The sequence below is a fragment of the Pristis pectinata genome, chromosome 26, assembly GCF_009764475.1.
Source record: "Pristis pectinata isolate sPriPec2 chromosome 26, sPriPec2.1.pri, whole genome shotgun sequence".
NCBI classification, from domain to species: Eukaryota; Metazoa; Chordata; class Chondrichthyes; order Rhinopristiformes; family Pristidae; genus Pristis; species Pristis pectinata.
This window is the reverse complement of record NC_067430.1, coordinates 1,682,831-1,703,519: the sequence shown is the minus strand read 5'-3', so window position 1 is coordinate 1,703,519 and position 20,689 is coordinate 1,682,831. Positions and strand designations below refer to the sequence as shown.

At 44.5% G+C, this 20,689-nt stretch overlaps 1 protein-coding gene across 6 annotated transcripts in view; it reads right to left on the bottom strand.

The window, feature by feature from the left end:
* hspg2 (heparan sulfate proteoglycan 2) overlaps positions 1-20,689 on the bottom strand; it is a 429,897-nt gene that overhangs the window by 272,976 nt on the left and 136,232 nt on the right. For all 6 annotated transcript variants that reach the window (XM_052039638.1, XM_052039640.1, XM_052039643.1 and 3 more), the window contains exons 4-6: positions 14,529-14,638; positions 11,775-11,833; positions 3,369-3,529 (exon numbers count right to left, since the gene is read on the bottom strand). In XM_052039638.1, the coding sequence (XP_051895598.1) occupies positions 3,369-3,529; positions 11,775-11,833; positions 14,529-14,638 (330 nt within the window). The remainder of the gene's footprint in view (positions 1-3,368; positions 3,530-11,774; positions 11,834-14,528; positions 14,639-20,689) is intronic.

Below are 20,689 nucleotides of genomic sequence, written 5' to 3'. Positions count from 1 at the left end.
TTGGGCTGACAAGTGGCAGATGGAGTTCAATCCAGAGAAGTGTGAGGTGGTACACTTTGGAAGGACAAACTCCAAGGCTGAGTACAAGGTAAATGGCAGGATTCTGGGCAGTGTAGAGGAGCAGAGGGATCTGGGGGTTCATATCCACAGATCATTGAAAGTTGCCTCGCAGGTGGATAGGGTAGTTAAGAAAACTTATGGGATGTCAGCTTTCATAAGTCGGGGGATGGAGTTTAAGAGCCACGAGGTGATGATGCAGCTTTACAAAACTCTGGTTAGGCCACACTTAGAGTACTGTGTCCAGTTCTGGTCGCCTCATTATACGAAGGATGTGGAGGCGTTGGAAAGGGTGCAGAAGAGATTTACCAGGATGCTGCCTGGATTAGAGAGTATGTATTATGAGGAGAGACTAAAGGAGCTAGGGCTGTTCTCATTGGAGAGGAGGAGGATGAGGGGAGACATGATAGAGGTATACAAGATATTGAGAGGAATAGATAGAGTGGATAGCCAGCACCTCTTTCCCAGGGCGCCAATGCTCAAAACAAGAGGACGTGGCTTTAAGGTAATGGGTGGGAAGTTCAAAGGTGATGTCAGAGGGAGGTTTTTCACTCAGAGAGTGGTTGGTGCATGGAATGCGCTGCCTGGGGTGGTGGTGGAGGCTGATACATTGGACAAGTTCAAGAGATTGTTAGATAAGCATATGGAGGAATTTAAGTTAGAGGGATATGTGGGAGGAAGGGGTTCGATAGTCTTAGGTGTGGTTTGAAGGGCGGCACAACATGGTGGGCCGAAGGGCCTGCATTGTGGCGTATTGTTCTATGGTTCTATGGAACGCAAGAGGCTACAGAGGGTGGTGGGACTCAGCCAGTTCCGTCACGGGTACAGCTCTCCCCACCATCGAGGACATCTACAGGGGGTGACGACTCAGGAACGCGACATCCATCATCAGTGACCCCCACCACCCGGGCCATGCCCTCTTCTCGATGCTGCCATCAGGCAGGAAGAACAGGAGCCTGAAGACCCCCACCTCAAGGTTCAACAACAGCTTCTTCCCCACTGCTGTCAGGTTCTTGAACCCACCTGAAAAACCCTAATTCAACCTCGGACTACATTTCTCTCAACCTGCACTAATGTCGTTATGTCTATTTCTGCTTTTTCTGGTCTGCAAATGTATAATTTATGTTCATTTAAGTGTATGTAATTTATGTTTGTTATGTTTGTAACGTACTGTGCTGCTGCTGCAAAAAGCTAATTTTTTAATGGCATTTATACACTGGGTATGTATGCCCACGACAATAAACTTGAAGTTGAACAAAAGGGTCCAAACTAGCTCACAGGTGACCACCACCTCTGTGCTGATCACAGCAGAGAGCAGTCACTCACACTGGGTGTTCCCATTTGCTACAAGAGATTAATACAAGGGTTAGTATTTTAAATGATTTATAATTACTTCAGGCTATTTGAATGCTTGAGGTTTTTGTTTCATCTTTTCCTTACATTTTTTAAAATAATTTTTCAATTTTTTTTTTAATAGATCTGGAATGCTGGAAAGCGTTTGACAACAGCAACAGCTGATGAGCTGGGCACAGCTCAGCCAACTCTCAGCGTTTGTTTCAGATGCCAATGGATTCACCAATCCACACCATGGAATGTTCCCACTGAACACCCTCTGCCAATAATCTGGCTGCATTAGTCCAACACGGGTTTCCTCCGTGGCACCTAAAGGTAGTAAGTTTAAACTTGGTGTGAAGGCCATCTGCAATCATTGATTAAAATGGGTGTTGACAGATACTTTGATAGGAAAGACTTAGAGGGATTCAGGCTCAATGAGAGCTAATGGGACTGATGTAGATAGGCATCATGATCGGCACGGACCAGAGGACCCGTTCTGTGCTGCTCCTCACTGACAGCAAAATCTGGGCTGATAGTTTTGTTGTTCAATAGTTTTTGTCATTTGTGAAGTAATTTGCATGAAGAAACTTCAACTCTTCAATGTTGAAATTAATTTGACATCAAAAATAATCTCTAAGGCTTAATGGTGAAATATTTGGTTGGGCAGAGAGTTTGACGGCCAGTTCAATGGGTCGACTTTGCAGATGGAGGAATCAGCAATGGTTTGACAGTGTGGTAACGCAAGCTACTCCACAGCACTGATTTGTGGCCACACTGAGGGAGGGCTGCAATTCAGAGAAGATATTAAACCAAGGCTCTACTGGCCTACTTGTGTGGACACAAAGGATCCCCTGGAACTATTCAAGGAGGAGCAGATGCCATGGTCAATACAAGCAAAAACAACAGAATGATTATCTGGACTATATTCCATTGTTGCCTGTTGGATTTTGCTGTGTGCAAGATGACAGTCACGTATTTGACTGCAAAAGAACTACATTTACTGTAAAACACTTTGGGATACTAAGCCATAAATTGATGCCAAATGTAGTTTTGTTTGTTTTCACTATTGTGTTGTTTACTGGAGCTTTAGACACAGAACAATCTAAGCATAGCAGGAGTGCTGTGAATGAATCATCAGTCATGATGCTGGGAGAGCCTGTGATTCATGTACATTATTAGAGCATAAGGCAATACATCTGTACTGCTACAACTGCATTAATGCACAACACTGGTATTGCATGAGAAAAGCACACTGATTCCTCACGATAAAATAAACCAGAGAATGCCAGCATCTCTGGAGAAAGAATCAGAGTTAATTTTGGAGGTTGGTGACCTCTCATTGCGAGTGGAAGATGTTGGAGATACAACAGGACTTAAGATGCAGATAGAGGAAGGAGGGGAGGGCATGGTGGGAGGAACTGAACAACTGAAGGTCATCACCACAGATGGTTTCTGCTGTGCTGAAAATTTAACAGTACCCATATTTACTTTGCAGCATCGGCAATATCTGTTGATCCCCTACTCATGGGCATCCTGCTTTTATAGATGTAAAAAAGCACCAGTATCTTAAAAGATGCAATGGACGCATATCTCAGAATGACAGGTCAGCAAAGACATTCTCTGACTGTCTGCAACATCCCTGAAGCTGCAGTTGTGGTCACAGACACACACTTTCCTCTGGTTGTGAAAGAATTTCAGCAGCAAAAAGAAGAAAATCAAAGCTCTAGACACAAACATGATATTTTCAGTTTCCAAATTTTCAACATTAGTGGTGCTCTCAGGAACCTTTATCCTCTGGTATAGCTCTAGAACCTTTGGTTTAGCTTTAGAACTCATCCAGGTAAGATCAGCACCAGCTGCATGATCTGATTTAATTTTCCCTTCATCCTAATTGAGGAACATCCCAGTGTTCAGTTTGTTTGTTTTCTCGCCTGTCCACATGGATCATCAGCTGATCTATGAAACACTGTGGATACCTTCTCCAAGGTGCCTGAATGAGAAGCCTTCAACTGAAGTTTCATAAGGTCCAATGGAGCCACTCTTAACGACCGAGTACACCACCTCTCGTATCTCTGCATCGTTGCTGTTGCCATCAGATCCTACGTCCAGCTCCACGATTACATTGTGGTCCACCTCTCTGTAAGGTTAAACAGAAACAATTCTGGGATGAGATGCCATGTACAACACTGCAGAAGGAGGCCATTCATCCCATTGGGTCCATGCTAGTACCCAGGGGAGCAATCCCGTTCCCCTTTCCCTTATTTATCTGCAACGTTTTCTTTCTCAAACTTGCTTTCAACTCTTGTTTAATTCTTTTTGCTATTCACCTAGACTAAAGGGGTAATTTACAGCAGCCAACTAACCAGCATATCTTTGGGACGCGGGAGAAAGCTGGAGCACCCAGACGAAACTACAAGGTCACAGGGAAAATGTCCAAACTCCACGGAGACAGGACCTGAGGTCAGGATTGAACCTGGGTCCCTTGGAGCTGTGAGGCAACAACACTCACCACTGCACCACCGTGCCTTCCAAATGCTGGATTGAGCAGTGCAATGGTAATGGGACTGCTCCAACCAATATATCAAGGTGGATTGTGGGATTGCTGTGACCTGATGTTATCTTGTCAGACAATTTAAGATTAAGAATCTCTCAACCATCAGGATGCAACTACCGACCACCGTTATCCATAATCGTTCAATTATGCAGCCTAATTGAGAGCAGACTACTTTTTTTTTTCCCCAACATCTTGCCAATAATGAAGAATACTAATCAATTCAGCACCACGCAACTTTGACTGGTTCCTACAGACTTACGCACAACACTGGCCATTCAATTCTCCTGAGCTAGATCTTCTATTTCATGAGATTACAGCTCCTCTTTATTGCAACACCAACCACATGCCTTGCCTTTTGTAGTACTGACAAATAAAAATCCATTGGTAGCAGATTTGACACTTTTGACTGAGTTACCATCGATATCTTTTTGTGAGACAGATATCACACTTCTATCACCCTCAGTATTAAGTTATTGCTAAAATTGTTCCCAAGTGGCCTGGTTCAGCATTTATTATACTGCCTGGACTAACACACCAGAGGGAAATGTTTCACTCTTTCCAAAAACAACAAAAAACTGCAGATACTGGAAATCTGAGATAAGAATAGAAAATGCTAGATATACTCAGCAGGTCAGACAGCAAGTGTGGAGAGAGAAACAGAGTTGACATTTTAGATTGATGATCTTTCTGTTCTATTACCCTATTGATACCTGCCAATATTGTAAAACCCTCAGTCAGATCCCACTTAGTCTTCCAAATTCCTATTCTCCTCATGTACAAACCTTTGGAATCCTGGAACCATTACAGTTAATCTGCACCCACAGCTTCCAAGACCAATAAATCTTTTTCAGAAATAAATACCCAGAACTTAACACTGTGTTCCAGATGTGAGCTCTGCAGGGCTTTGCTTAGCAGTATCAAAATCTCTTCCACTTTATGTTCTAATATAGTGCTTACAAAAGCTAATATTCCACAAGACTTGTTCATTGTTTTATGCTCCTATACACAAATCCTTAAACTTTCAAGGTTTTTGAAACAGTAATAGTAAAAACTAGTATTAAAATAATACTGCATCAAGTTGGAATATGGATAGGGGTAGATTCAGAGCCCACCATTCATGTGTGTCATGTTTTTTAAAGTCTGGTTATTGGGCTGTTAATTCAGTTCAACATTGGGGTGACATGGAAAGATAAAGCACTGGAGAACCAGATTCTGACCTATAAGACAAGGGTTTTGATTCAAACCTGATCTAACCAGCTTCAAAAATCTTAAAACTGCAATGAGGGAGGTGGCAAAACACGCAAGAAACTTCCTCAGGAAGACGAGGTGGGTTGGGATCATTCTCCCTAGAGAAAGAGATGAAGGGGAGATTTCAAGGAGCTCTTCAAAACTTTCATATTTCAAATTTCATTCTAATATGGTCATTCCACCCATCAAGAGTCTGGCAGCTCAGAGTAAACCCACTTCTCCATCGCCCCACTCATCTTCCCTTGAGGACTTCTGAGAGAACAAACAAGGAGAACGTGTGACTCCACCAGGAGAGTAAGGACACAGACTTAAGGCAGTGGGACGAATCAGGGGTGATGAGGAGAACATCTGTTGTGCCATGATCTGGAATCCACTGTCTGAAATGGTGCTGCAGGCAAATTACATCATAATTTTCAAAGGGGGAATTGGATAAATGCTCAAAGAAGCAGCCAAGGAGTGGAATTAATTAGATTGCATTTTCAAAGAGCCGGCACTGACTCAGTGGGGAAGTGGGCCAAATCACCATCTCCTCTATAATTCCATGATTTCCTAAAACAAGAGAGGGAAAAATCAGCCCCACACTGTGGCAGGATGGTTGCCAGATATCTGCTGGTTAAATTGCAACTAGGATTATTGTGGAGTAAATCAAAGAATTTGTTAACCTCATAAAAGGAACAAATGTTAAACACAAGTCCTTATAAAGTGGAAGCACACAGCAAAATGTCAAGGCAGCCTGGAGAATTTATTTTTTCCCAAGATGGAAGTAACTGCTCAGAGAGGAACTGGTGGTACACCAAAGGTCGTCAGTTATCTAACACAATAGCAGGTAATCTGATCAAAAAATAACCCCAAAGCAGGAGCGCATTTTTTTCCACCGTTTGGCAAGGAGACAGTATATTAAAACAAAGAATTAAGAAAAAGATCAAGTTTGCTGTCGCACAGTCAGGAAGCAGAAGGAGCCTGTTGCAATGCTTAGATAAGAGTTGCTGTGATTCAACAGAAAAGATGTGAGGACCTGGCCTGGAACCACAAGGCAGTGAGGCTGGTGAGAATAGAAGAAAAAAAACTGTAGAATTCACACCAAGTAAACCTGTTGAGCAGAACTGGGGGGTAGGGCCATGCAGAAGGATGGAAGTTCCACCATGACCACACTATTTAGGATCGTCTTCACGTGGAAAGGATCTAATGAAGTGATGTTAGGCAGTGTGCAGCCCCAGTTAGGGGCAATGACAGACAGAGGTCTGTGGGTAGTGAGCATCCAGGACTGGTCTCACCAGTTTGGTTGGTGCTCATCTTTGGAAAATTGCCAACCTGGTTTGTCCTTGGAGATGGCTCCATTACAGCATTAGCCATTTTTGTCTTTCGGACAAATGTTGAGAGGTGATATTTCAGATGGAATCAAAGGGTTTGGGGTTTGGTCAGTGACTCACTGGTCCTAATTTTGCATGGACTCACAATGTTTAAAATACCTGAAGGCAGAGGCTGAATAAGGGCAGCTTGAGAAGATTGGAAAAGAAGATCATGGGGTAGCCACAAGGACAGGGGTCTAAAACAACATTCCACCTCCCCCCCCCCCCCCCCCCCCCCCACCACCACCTCACCAGAAAGAGACAACAAATGACTGGAGTACAGAGGAATCCAGATGTACTTCTGCACGAAAGCGAGCAATTCAGAGTGTATGTGGTCTTTATTGATAGGGAATTGGAGTTTAAAAATAGGAAAGTGTCGTTACGTGGTACAGGATATTGGTAAGACTGCATGTGCATTACTGTGTCCCCTTATTTAAGAAGGGATGTACCAGCAGAGGCAGTCTGCAAGGGATTCATCAGGCTATTTCCTGGGACAAGTTGGTTGTCTGATGATAAATGGCTAAAATGATGGAGTCTGGGTCATAGAGTCATACAGCACGGAAACAGGCCCTTCGGCCCACTGAGTCTGTGTCCACCATCAACCACCATTTACACTAATCCTACATTAATCCTATTTTTTTTACTTCTCCCCACATTCTCATCAACTCCCTCCTGATCCTACCACCTACCTACTCACTATTTAGTGGCCAATTAATCTACCAACCCTGATGTCCCTGGGATGTGGGAGAAACCAGAGCAGCCGGAGGAAACCGACACTTTCACCGGAAGAACATGCAAACTGCACCCAGACAGTACCCAGGGGTCAGGACTGAACCTGGGCCAATGGTGTGTGAGGCAGCGGCTCTGCCAGCTGCACCGTGCTGCCCTGTTTTCTGTGGACCATAGGAGAATGAGGAGTGAGATGTTTTGACCAGTGGGAGAGTCTCAACTGAGGGGTTTAGGTGGCAGTCATTTATAAATGAGGTGTGCAAGGATTTCTTCTTGCTGGTCATTTGCTGGAATCTTCTACCCCAGTAGGCTGCAGAGGTTAGATGATTGGCGGTATTTAAGGAGGATAACATTTTGAAAGAGCAGGGAATTGAGGGCTATGTGGAACTAGCACAGAAGGGGAGTTGAGATCAGCTATGAACATATTGAAGGGCCGAGTGGCCTACTCCTGCTTCCTTGTTCTAGAAGAAGTGAACAGGAATGTCCCTGCAGCTTCTGTCAACATCAACTAACTTTGTACAAACCAGATATCAAATCAGGGGCCTCCATCCTGTCTTTCAGCTGAGCTACCTACCGGTGGACTTGCTTTGGTTAAAGAGTGCGGTGCTGTGATTGAGAAAATCAGCAATGAAGATTACAGCTATTGTCTCAAGTGTAGCAAGAAGCCAAAAAAGTCTTGGAATTTGCCGAGCTGAACTAAATAATATGTGGGTTGTCACCAGGCAAGAGAGTGGGAGAAGGCCATCTGTGGGAGTAAAGCGTGATCTTTTCCTAGAGAGGTCTGTATGGGGTAGCTCCAGTGTGATGAGTGATGAAGTTGGAATGCTGTGGGTCAGTGGGATACTTTTCAGCTTTCCTCTTCGACGTGAGGAAAGAATCCATTAGTTAAAATCTGCTGGGTTCCAGCCGCAGAGAGCTGCTATTCTCCACACCTGGTTTGCCAGATCCTCAGGGGAATTCCAAGCCGTGTTCACAGCTTTTATCCTTCATCTACATTGCCAGACTTAACCTTTAAAAGCTGAGGACTTCCCATCACCCCTTCCACCTGTGGCACACAGACACAGTAGTTAGTGCTGCTGCCTCACACCTCCTGTAAATTAAAATTTTTTTTTAAATTAATTTTGTTTTATTTACAGCGTGGTAACAGGCCCTTCCGGCCCAACGAGTCCCGCTGCCCATTTTAAACCCAAATTAACCTACCCGTACGTCTTTGGAATGTGGGAGGAAACCGGAGCACCCGGATGAAACCCACGCAGGCACAGGAGAACGTACAAACTCCTTACAGACAGCGACGGGAATCGAACCCCGATCGCTGGCACTGTAATAGCGTCACGCTAACTGCTACGCTACTGTGCCTGGGTTACTGTGTCAATCCTGATCTCTGTTGCTGTTGGTGTGTGGTCACAGAGCTGTACAGCACAGAAACAGGCCCTTTGGCCCACTGCATCTCTGCTGACCACCATGCCTGTCCATACTGATCCCACTTGCCTGCATTAATTCCATATCCCTCCATCCCCTGCTCATTCAAGCACCTGTCCAGATGTCTCTTAAATGCTGTTACTGTTCCTGCCTCCACCACCTCCTCTGGCAGCTCATTCCAGATACCAACTATCCTTTGTGTGAAAAATTTACCCCTCAGATCCCATTAAATCTCCTCCCTCTCATCTTGTACCTAGGCCCTCTAGTTTTATACACACCGACCATGGGAAACAGACACAGCTATCTACCCTCCCTATGCCCCTCATAATTTCACTTACCTCTATCATGTCACCCCTCAGCCTCCTTTGCTCTTCTTTATTTGAAAAAGACCTAGCCTATCCAATCTCTCCTGATAACTCAAGACTCCTTGTGAATCCTTTCTTCACCGTCTCTAGCCTAATCACATCCTTCCTACTGTGTGGCAGCCAGAACTGTGCACAATACTCCAAGTGTGGTCTAACCAACATTTTGAACAACTGTAACGTGACGTTCCAACTCTTCCATTTAATGCCTCAGCCAATGAAGTCAAGGATTGCACACGCCTTCCTCATCAGCCTGTCTACCTGTGTTCCCACTCTCAGGGAACTATGTACTTGTATCCCAAGGATCCACAACACTCCTCAGGGCCCTCCCATTTACTGTGTATTCCCTGGCCAGGTTTAACTTCCTAAACTGCATCACTTGGCACTTGTCTGAGTTAAATTCCATCAGCCATTCCCCTGTCCAGTGGATTTCTATCCTACTGTAACCATAGATAACGTCTTTCAGTGTCCACTGCACCATCAATTTTGGTGTCATCTGCAAACTTGCCATCTACATTCTCTTCCAAGTCTTTAATATATGTGACAAACAACAGGGACCCAGCACTGATCTCTGTGGCACACCAATGGTCACAGGCCTCCAATATGAAAAGCAATCCTGCACTACCAGCCTCTGCCTCCTACCACCAAGCAATTTCATATCCCATTGGCTAGCTCACCCTGGATTCCATGTGTTTTAACTTCCAGGACCAGCCTACCACGAGGCATGGTCTTAGACCTTGCTAAAGTCCACGTAGACAATATCTACCGCCCTGCTCTCATCAGTCCCCTTGGTCGTCTTATCAAAAAACCCAAATTTCTGAGATGTGATCTTCCACACACAGAGTTGTGCTTAAACTCCTTAATCAGTCCTTGCCTTTCCAAATGCAAATAAATCCTGTCTTGCAGAATCCTTTCCAATAACTTGCTCAGCATTGATGGAAGGCCCACCAGCTTGGCTTCTCCCTGCTGAGTCTGCATGTTCTCCATGACTGTGTGGGCTTCCCTTGTGCGCTCCAGTTTCCTCCCACATCTCAAAGACGTACTGATAGGTTAAACTGGCCACTGTAAATTTCTCCTTAGTGTAGATTAACGCCCAAAAACAATCAACAAGAGGAATTGATGAGCAGATGTGAAAGAGAATAGGTTGCAGGGGTACAGGGAGAGAGAAAAGGGACTGATGGGATAGCTCCCCAACAACAGGTATGGAACCTGTGGGCCGAATGGCCTCCTTCTCTTGCTGTAGGTATAGGATTTCACATCAGCAAGAGAGCAACATGACCAGGATCATGGCCAATAGTGGAGCTTATCTCCCTTCCTGAAAATTGTACACAGGCACACAGAACAGCTGGGTACAACAGACTCTCAGACAGTGTTTTTCACCACTGTACTCGTGTACATCTCATTTCAAACAGTTACCAGTGATGTCCACATCAAAATAAACTGCATCACTGAGTACTGACCACTTTTAAGCTCAGATCCTGAAGCTTAGTTGCTACAGTTACTGAGAGATGTGTTCATGTTTGTCTTATTGACGTAATTCTTTGAAAAAGACTTTTGCAGGGCTATGGGGAAAATGTAGGTGGATTGGGCTAATCAATCTGTTCTTGGAAAGACCTGGCAGTGACATAGTAGGCCAAATGGGCTCTTTCAACGTGGGATGATCCTTTGGCTGTTAACCACTGAAATGAGCAAGCACAGGGCTGGTGAAATGTTACGTGTCGAAATGGTTCTGCATGGGAGAAAGGGTGTTGTTACTGAAGGGTAGCCAGTCAAGGTGAACAAGGATTTGAAAGTGGACACGCATTCCTGAGTGCAGCTCAGCATTGTTGCGTGTTCCCACATTCTTTCAGCTGAGACGTTAAATAACCAGAATAGAAGCAAAGCCCAGCCAGAGAGAAACGTGATGTATGGCTTTATCTTTTCACGTTTTCATGTTTCAGGTCCTCGACTGGAACACACATTATCCAAACCTTATAGGTGACTCCTGCTTCATCATCTAATTCACAATAAATTCCTCCTGGTTGGCAGGGTCACTTACTGATCAGAATAAACCAGGCGGATATGACAGCCAAGGGGTGTGCAAAGTGCAACAGGATATTCTATGTTGAACACGACCAGGGCCAATCCATGGTGTGGCTCCTGATGAAATAAACTTAATCTCAACACATTGTCAACAACCCCCCAGGGCAAAAGAGCACACATAAATCCATCAGCTAACTGCACTGATTGTGCATTACTGTTTGGAGAATTAACAACCCATAACACGAACATTCATTTAAAAAATAAACCTTCAGTGAATAGTGCATGTCAGTAGAAATAATTGTGCAACTACTCACTACCAGAAGAGAGAACTGCCTTTAGCCACAGTGTCTATATGGAATTTACACATTTCCCTGTGACTGCCTGGGTTTCCCTCGGGTCCTCCCACATCCCAAAAATATGTGGGTCGATAGGTTAATCAGCCAGCATAAATCGGCCCGAAGTATGTATGTGAGTGGTAAAATCTCGGGGGAGTTAATGGGAGTGTGACGAGGCACGTGACAGGGAAATAATGGGGTATTGGGACTAATGGGATTGCTAACAGAGCTGGCATAAAATCGATGGACCGAACGGCGTCCCTCTACATTAAGAAAACATAATGAGATAAGGTGCTGAGATCAATGTGAAGTTTTAGTCCCATGCTTGATTTGTTCTTATACAGTGTGCCAAAACAACACTTACCTAATCCACACCACGGTGACTGACTGGTCTCCTGAGATCCTGTAGAATTCAGACTCAAGCTGTAAAGAGAGAACATTATTTGTGGTGAAGGCCAATATTACGTTTGATACTTCCTTTACTTGAAGCATTAAACTGAGTTAACCAAACACAGTCTGTCATGTGTGATACCATCACAAGACTGCACATCTTTCAACTGGCATGTTGGCTGCATAAAGTTCTCCTTTAATCAATCAGACTAGCAGCTTGTGAATGCTATAAAAGGCAACTGGGTCCTACTGCACTAGCCATCCTGGGCAACAGCCTGCCTGAGGGCTATGACAGCAGATCTACCAGCCAACTTCAGTGCAATGTAATAAAGGCACAAACAAGTGGCACTGGAATTCACAGCCTCTGCATCAACTGCTTATGCTCCACTATATCAGAGAAGTTGGCCACCATGAGGTGCCAGCAGACTGGAGGGTAGTGAATGTTGTGCCTTTAAGGGCAGCAAAGAAAAACCTGGGAACACTAAACCAGTAAGTCTAACAACTGTGCTGGGTAAGTTACTGGACAGGATTCTGAGGGATAAGATACATGTATATCTGGAAAGATGGGTTGATTAGCATGGCTTCGTGCGTGGGAGATCTTGTCTTACGAACTTGATTGAGTTTTATTGATGACGTGACCAAGAAAGTTGATGAGGGCAGGGCAGTAGATGTGGTTTATATGAACTTCAGGAAGGCCTTTGATAAGGTTCCATGTGGTAGGCTGCTCTGGAAGGTTAGATCCCATGGAATCCAGGGAGAGCTGGTTAATTGGATACACAATTGGCTCGATGATAGAAAGCAGAAGGTGATGGTGGAAGGTTATTTCTCGGACTGGAGGCCCGTGACTAGTGGTGTTCCCCAGGGGTCAGCGCTGGGCCCATTGTTGTTTGTCATCTGTATCAACGATTTGGATAAGAATGTACAAGGCATGGTTAGTAAGTTTGCAAATGAGACTAAAATAGGTGGTACAGTGGACAATGAAGTAAGTTACCAAAAATTACTGGGGGATTTTGATCAGCTGAGTAAGTGGGCCGAGGAATGGCAAATGGAGTTTAATTCGGATAAGTGCGAGGTGTTGCATTTTGGAAAGTCAACTCAAGGTAGGACTTTCACAGTGAATGGCAGTGCCCTGGGGAGTGTTGTAGAACAGAGGGACCTTTGGAGTATAAGTACGATACACTGAAAGTGGCATCACAGGTAGACAGGGTGGTGAAGAAGGCTTTTGGCACGCTGACCTTCATAAGTCAGGGCCTTGAGTTTAAAAGTTGGGAGGTCATGGTGCGGTTGTACAGGACGCTGGTGAGGTCACATTTGGAGTATCGTGTTCAGTTTTTGTCGCCCTGTTATAGGAAATACGTTATTAAACTGGAAAGAGTGCAGAAAACATTTACAAGGATGTTGCCAGGACTTGAGGGACTGGGTTATAGGGAGAGGATGGACAGGCTAGGACTTTTTCCCCTTGGAGCATAAGAGACTGAGGGATAATCTTATAGAGGTGTATAAAATCATGAGGGGCATAGATAGGATGAATGCACTCAGTCTTTTTCCCAGGGTTGGGGAATCAAGAATGAGAGGGCAGAGGTTTAAAGGGTGGGGGGGGAATGATTTAATAGGAACTTGAGCGGCAACTTTTTTTTTTACACAAAGGGTGGTACCTATGTAGAATGAGCTGCCAGAGGAAGTGGGCGAGGCAGATACAATAACTACTTTTAAAAGACAGTTGGACAGGTACATGGAATGGAAAGGTTTAGAAGGTTATGGGCTAAATGCTGGTAAATGGGACTAGCTTGGATGGGGCATCTTGGTTGGCATGGCCAGATGGGCCGAAGGGCCTGTTTCTACACTGTATAACTCTATGACTTGAGTATTTTTAACCCACAAACTATCAGCTCATTCTCTGTGATGTGGAGAATGCTGTACTTAATCACAGCAGAACATGATTACTAAATCAGGTACAGCATGTAACCCTGGACCATCAGCTAGAACTTTATACTGGCCAGAAAACGGAAAACAAAGACTTCGTGAGTAATCAAACAGCAGGGAATTCACAGCACAGACTGGCCGTTCCTAATCACTCCAGCTCCTCCCACACCGTGAGAAAGTTCCACAATCTCATTAATGAGTAAACTTGTTTACTCATTAGTGAGATTGTGAAATCCTGACAGAATTTTTGCTTCCGTCATATTTTTGTGGAGTCCCAATTTTGGAAATCCTGGAGATGGAAGTGCTGTTGCTGGGGCCACCTTCAGACCCCTCCTCGTAATTCCAATCCCTTCATATTTCTCACAATGTAAGAGACCATTCAGCCTATCAATCCCATGCCAGCTCTCAGAGCTTTCACATCAGTCTTACCACCAACCCACCCCCCCCCCCCACTTATTACACTGCAACCTCTTCTCTTCCTCCCTGATTCTCCTGTCACTCACCTACACTACAGATAACTTACAGCGGCCAACTAACCCACCTGCACCTCTCTGGGATGTGGGAGGAAACTAGAGCACACAGAGGGAACACAGAGAGAACGTGCAATCTCCACACAGACGGGACTCGAGGTTGAGATTGAACCTGGGTCACTGGTGCTGAGAGGCAGTGGCTCTATTGGCTGCACCACCGGTCACTTCTGGAGAAGGCCCCAACATGTCCGGCTTTCTCTGATTATTAAGAAAATTAACGCGGTCCGGGTTTAAAATCCAGGACCACGAGACAGAATCAGCCCTGCTCTACTCACCGTGTCTATGATTCCTTCAGATATTTCTCTGAATGTTGCAGACTCAAAGTTTTCCAGTTGTGCAGTGTACCCGATTGAAGTTGTGAAGTTCACCAACACGCGGTAGTAAACTGAAAAGAGAAAAGCAGAAATCTTTATAGATCCAACAAGCAGAAACCTTGAACATTCCATAACCAAACCTGCTCTTGATCCAGACCAGCCTCAGACATGCCAACCACCAGAACAAAAATCATCCCATCCTTTCCTCAAAGTCCTGTTACCTCCACAAACATAAACTGGGTTTAAGAGGATCATGCAAACTCCACATGGACAGACCAGAGGACAGGATCAAACCCAGGTTATTGGAGCTATCTGGTGACAAAGTCGGGTCTTTCTCAAGTCTGATCAATTGTAATGGAGGGAAAAACAGCAGCCAGATCCCAAAATCAGCAATGAAAGAATTGAGCAAATAATTTACTTTCAATGGTGTCAGGTATCACTTCAGTATTGGAGAGGTGGTCAGGGCTCCTCTATCAAACAAGCCAGTCTTCAATGCCCTTTCTGAAAGAGTCATCTGCAGCCCTGCACTTGAGGAAAACTATTTCCTTATGGCTGTGACATGGGGTTCAACCTCGTGTGTTAATTCATCCCAGCTAATTCTGTTCTTCTTTCTCCATCTCCAGTTCAGGTCTAGTTTGAGTCTCCTTCAGTCCTTTTTGGGATTGTCTCAACATTGTACCTCCTCATCACTTACTCTTGCACAGGAAGTATCAGCATTGACCTCTGTCAATCCAGTAATTCCCCTCCAAAACACCTTAAACCCCCAGTATATATACTTAATCCTGCTGGGCTTCTGTAAACTTCATGTTCAGTTTCCATAATTTTCTTTATTAATCATCAATGTCTCTGTGGTGAAGATGGTCCTGAGATATGTTTCAAATGTCTAATACTAGAGGGCATGCATTGAAGGTGAGACGGGGTAAGTTCCAAGGAGATGTGCAGGCAAATTTTTTTTTGAATGAAGTGGTGGGTGGCAGTGGAGGTAAATACAATAAAGGCGTTTAAGAGACTCTTGGATAGGCATATGAATGTGCAGAGAATGGAGGGATATGGATCTCATGTAGGCAGAAAGGATTAGTTTGGTTAGGCTTTTAATTACTGGTTTAATTAGTTCAGCACAACATTGTAGGCTGAAGGGCCTTTTTCTGTGTTCTACGTTCAATGTTCTAGGCTGGCTCCCACCAAGACTCAGTAGATTAACCATGTCCTTAGATTACACAAATGCTTCAAGTTGCCTCTTGGTCTCCAGCGTTGTAGAGTCCATTTCACTTATATCATTGGCAACAAAAAGTGCTTGTGCCAGTCACACAGTCAGGTACCACCCAGCATGGCCCAGTACTCTAGAGAGGCTGGCTGAGGGACGAGTGGTCCATACTGACAAAGACCAGCAGCTGTGGTGCAGAGGTTCATTGAGCCTCTGCAGATAACACCTAGTGTAGCAGTTAGCACGACACTTGCGGGCTGCCCCCAGAACGCTCTACGCAAAAGATGCATTTCACTGTGTGTTTCGACGTACATGCCACTAATAAAGAGATCTTGTCTAAATGTGGGATTTATTCTCTTATTTTATGTTTTACTCTCATATATTTCTTAAGACATAGAAGTAAACTATTCGGTTCATTGTCCATGCAGGCTCTCAGAACATCCACATTACCACATTCCCCCACTTATTTCTCTACAACTCCTATCATACTGTGCCTCCCACCACTCACTTCCACACCAGGGATAATTTACAGGATCCAGTCAAGCTACCAACCCAAATGTCTGTGGCGTGTGGGAGGAATCCAAAGCATCTGGGGGAAACCCAAGCAGTCGCACAAAGAACCTTCAAACTTCACATAGACAGCACTGGATGCTAAGTTGCTGCCGGAAGCGCGGCGACACTTGCGGGCTGCCCCCAGAACACTCTACGCAAAAGATGTATTTCACTGTGTGTTTTGACGTACACGTGACTAATAAAGATGTCTCATCTTGGAGGTCAGGATGGAACCTGGGTCCCTGGGACCATGAAACCAGCAACTCTCCCAGCTGCACCACTGTGCTACCCGAGACCAATGACTGGAACTAAATGGAGTAGTTGGATTTACGTGCTAGTCTTCCTGCCTCCAAATGGGAGAGAAGAACTTTTCTGTCAGCAGTAATCTCACAGCCAATTTACACAAGTATGAAGTTTAAATTTCATTGGCAAGAGTTACTTCGAGAACATAGTGCACGCATCCTCTCCACTCCCATCAGTTACAATTGGTCAGTGTCTCTCTGAAGAGCTGTAAGTGTTAGTGATGATCACTACCATGTGCTCCCTCAGCTAGACACTGAATACAACCATACATCAGCCACAAGCCCAAACACTACACAATCTACCAATTCAAATTTCATGGTTTTGGCATGCATGTAACACCACCTTTTACCAAACCCCAGGGTAGAGAGTAATGTGTGTTTGAAAGCAAGTATCACCATCAATAAGTTCCAGTGAAGGAGATAAAATTATGAAATGATTCCATAAACACAGAGATTCTTCCACAACTCAGGAATCCAAATGCAGACATGATATATACAAGCCAGTCATTGACAAATTGGACCAAATATCATTCCAGGTTAGTACCGAGGCCCTGCGCTGCTACAACTGTTTTTAGTCAACTGTTCCAGTACAGCTACAACTAGTATCTACCCAACCACCTGGAAAATTGCCCAGGTATGTCCTGTTCCGCAAATTATCACCTAATCAGTTTACTCTCACTTAACAGCAAGGTGATGGAAGGTGTTGCGATGGTACTACAACAGTACTATCAGATGGCACTTACTCACCTGTAACTTACTCAGCGATGCCCATTTTATATTTTGCCAGGGACACTCAGCTCTGGACCTTATCACAGCCTTGACCCAAACATCAGCCAAAAAGCTGAATTGCTGTATGACTGCCTTTGACATCAGACAGCTTTTGAACAAACGTATCAGGGTTCCTTGGTAAATCTAAAGTCAACAGGCATCAAGGGGAGAACACTCCAATGCCCGGAGCCCTAACCCACACAAAGGAAAGTGTTTACTGGTTGGAGGTTAATCATCCCAGCCTCAGGGCATCACTGCAGGACTTCCTCAGGGTGTCACAGGAGGCAGCACCGTGGTGTAGTTAGAATTGTTGCCTCAGTCGGGTTCAATCCTGACCTCAGACGCTGTCTGTGTGGAGTTTGCACATTCTCCCTGTGACTGCGTGGGCTTCCTCTGCATGAACCAGCTTCTTCCCACATCCCAAAGATGTGTAGGTTAGTTGGCCAATGTATATTGTCCATGGTGTGTAGTGGAGTGATAGGTGTGTGTGTGGGCGCGTCCGTTTGCGTGCGCATGTTTGTGGAGGTTGATGGAATGTGGAGAGAATAACTGGGATTGGAATTGGTTTGTTTATTTCACAGGTACTGAGATACAGTGGAAAAACTTAGTTTTACAAGCCATTCATACAAATCATTTCAAAACATAAGTGCATCGAGGTAGTACAAGGGAAAAACAATAACAGAACGCAGAATAAAGTGCTACAGTTACAGAGAAAGTGCAGTGCAGGTAGACAAATAAGGTGCAAGGTCATGACGAGGTAGATTGTAAGGTCAAGAGTTCATCTTTAACATACAAGAAGTTTTTAACATACAAGAGGACTGTTCAATAGTCTTATGACAGTGGAATAGAAGTTGTCCTTGAGCCTGGCAGTGTGCGTTTTCAAGCTTTTGAATCTTCTGCCCATTGGAAGGAGGAGGAGAGAATGTCGGAGGGGTCTTTGATTACATTGACTGCTTTCCCGAGGCAGCGAGACGTGCAGACAGAGTACACGGAGGGGAGGCTCGTTTTCGTGATGTGCTGAGCTGTGTCCACAACTCCCTCAACTTCTTGTGATCTTGGGTAGAGCAGTTGCCATGCTATGCTGTGATGCATCCAGATAGGATGCTTTCTCCGGTGTAGGATTAGTGTAAATGAACACTTGAAGGGCCGTTTCTGTGTATATAACCCTATGACCTCCCTTCACATAAGGTGATCAGATGTGGGGTCACTGATATTTGCACAATGTTCAATTCAATTTGCAACTCTTCATAAGATGAATATTTCATGCAGTAAGATCCAAACAACATTTGCCCATGTCAGAAAAATCCCAGGCTCTAATCATCTCCAACAGGAGAAAATCTAACTACCTGCCATTGACATTCAATACCATTACCATCACTAAGGTCTCCAAGAGCCAGTTGGAGGCTGGATATACTGCAGTGAATGGCTCACCTTCTGATCCTCCTCACCTGTACTCCCAATCCCAAGATCTTGTCCCAATGGTGTGAGCTCTGATGTGCTGATGTGGGTCATTGGGTAAAGTACCAAGTGATGTTTGGACAAAACTCATGCAGTCTACTACCAGGATCATTTGTCAAAGACTGTGCTGAATTACAATGTTAATCACAAACCCTAGTATCTCTCAGCCAAGAAATGTGAAATCACATTACTGAATTCAAGGGCTTCAAACTTCCCACTGTTTTAGGATTGCAGGCATGGACCTCACGTTGTAGATTCACTTACTTGCATCCTTAACGTGATGACAATACTGGAGAAAACCTGTACACTGTCTTTATGCCATCTTAATTAGGAAAGGGTACGTTGACTAAACAAGTTTTTAAACAAAATAAGAATGTTCTTCGACAGAGATGTGCACCAATTATAGAAGCAGAGGGTTACATTGCAAGTGATTTTATGCAGATCATTCACAGAGAACATGCTCCTGGGCAAAACAGTTCCTTACTGCAACTGGTATTCACAATGTGGTCTCCTCTGCGTTGGAGAAACTAAACACATACTGGGTGATCATTTTGTGGGGCACTGCGCTCAATCCACAAGAGTGATCCTGAGCTTCTGGTGCTTGCCACTTTAACTCCCGCCCCTGGCCTCCTCCACACTGTTACAATGAGGCCCAAAGCTAGCTCAAGGAACAGCACCTCATCTTCCACCTGGGCAAGTTGCAGCCTTCTGGACTCAAATATCGACTCGAATAGCTATCTTTAGGAAACCCTTTCTCTTTTCGTCTGTATCAGTACTGGCTATTTCTGCCTGTTATCATTTTGCCTCAGGTTTTTTTTTATAAATATAGGTGTGCTGGGCTGGGCATTTCTCACTTATACCACATTACACTGTCAAGGAAGCCTAATCTGATTATAGCTGCTACTTAATTGCCATATTAAGTCATCCCGTCTCACCCCATCAGAGATATTCCCTTTGTTCTACTCACCCCTCTCCCACCTTCTCTGCCACCTAAACTAACTGGTTTTCCCTCCTTCCCAGTTCTGAAGAAAGGTTCCAGAGCCAAAATATTAACTGGTTCTCTTCCTGCCTGAACTGCTGATATTCCCATCATTTTCTATTTTAATTTCAGATTTCCAGCTTCTGCAATTTTTTGGTTTTCATTTACTCTTATTCCTATATTACTCCATTTTCTAGGAGATTGGCAATGCCAGCACTTATTGGCCATTTTACGTTTCCTTGGAGGAGGAAGTGAAGGTCATTTCTGAAGATCCAAAATTCAGTTAACTGGGAAGTTCTAGCTCTCCACACATGAATCTTTTGTCCATTGCTGATGGCTATTTTAGTTTTTAAATCTAGCACTTCCTTGGCACACTCCCCTCTGAGTGAACGTAACTCCATGCATTTAACAGATTTGTTAACAATAATGTCTATTGACCAGAGGTCTTGGGCATGATCAGTTCTCAGATCTGCGCTCAACGCCAGTCCGGACAACTGAGAGCCATTGGGAGAGTGTCGAACCGGTTGAAACTCATTCCTTCTGTGAACTATAATTATCAGAAAGGCAATGCCTGTAACTGTGCATCTGGACCAGAATGAAGGGAACAGCAATTGAATTTGTTTCTTTAGGAGGCTTATCATTGAAAGCTACTTGATGTTAGTGGTAGCATGAACCTACTTCTACAGTCAAGCCATTATCTTTATAGACCACTGCTGCTTCGCACCTTGAGACCCAGACACCGCCTTGGTCTCCAATATTGAGAGTACACGTTGGGAGCAAGAAGCTTCACTGACCCCCATCATTCCTTGGGCAGATGGCTCACCAGTATCCTTGGAAAATCACCTCTGAGACCTACAGT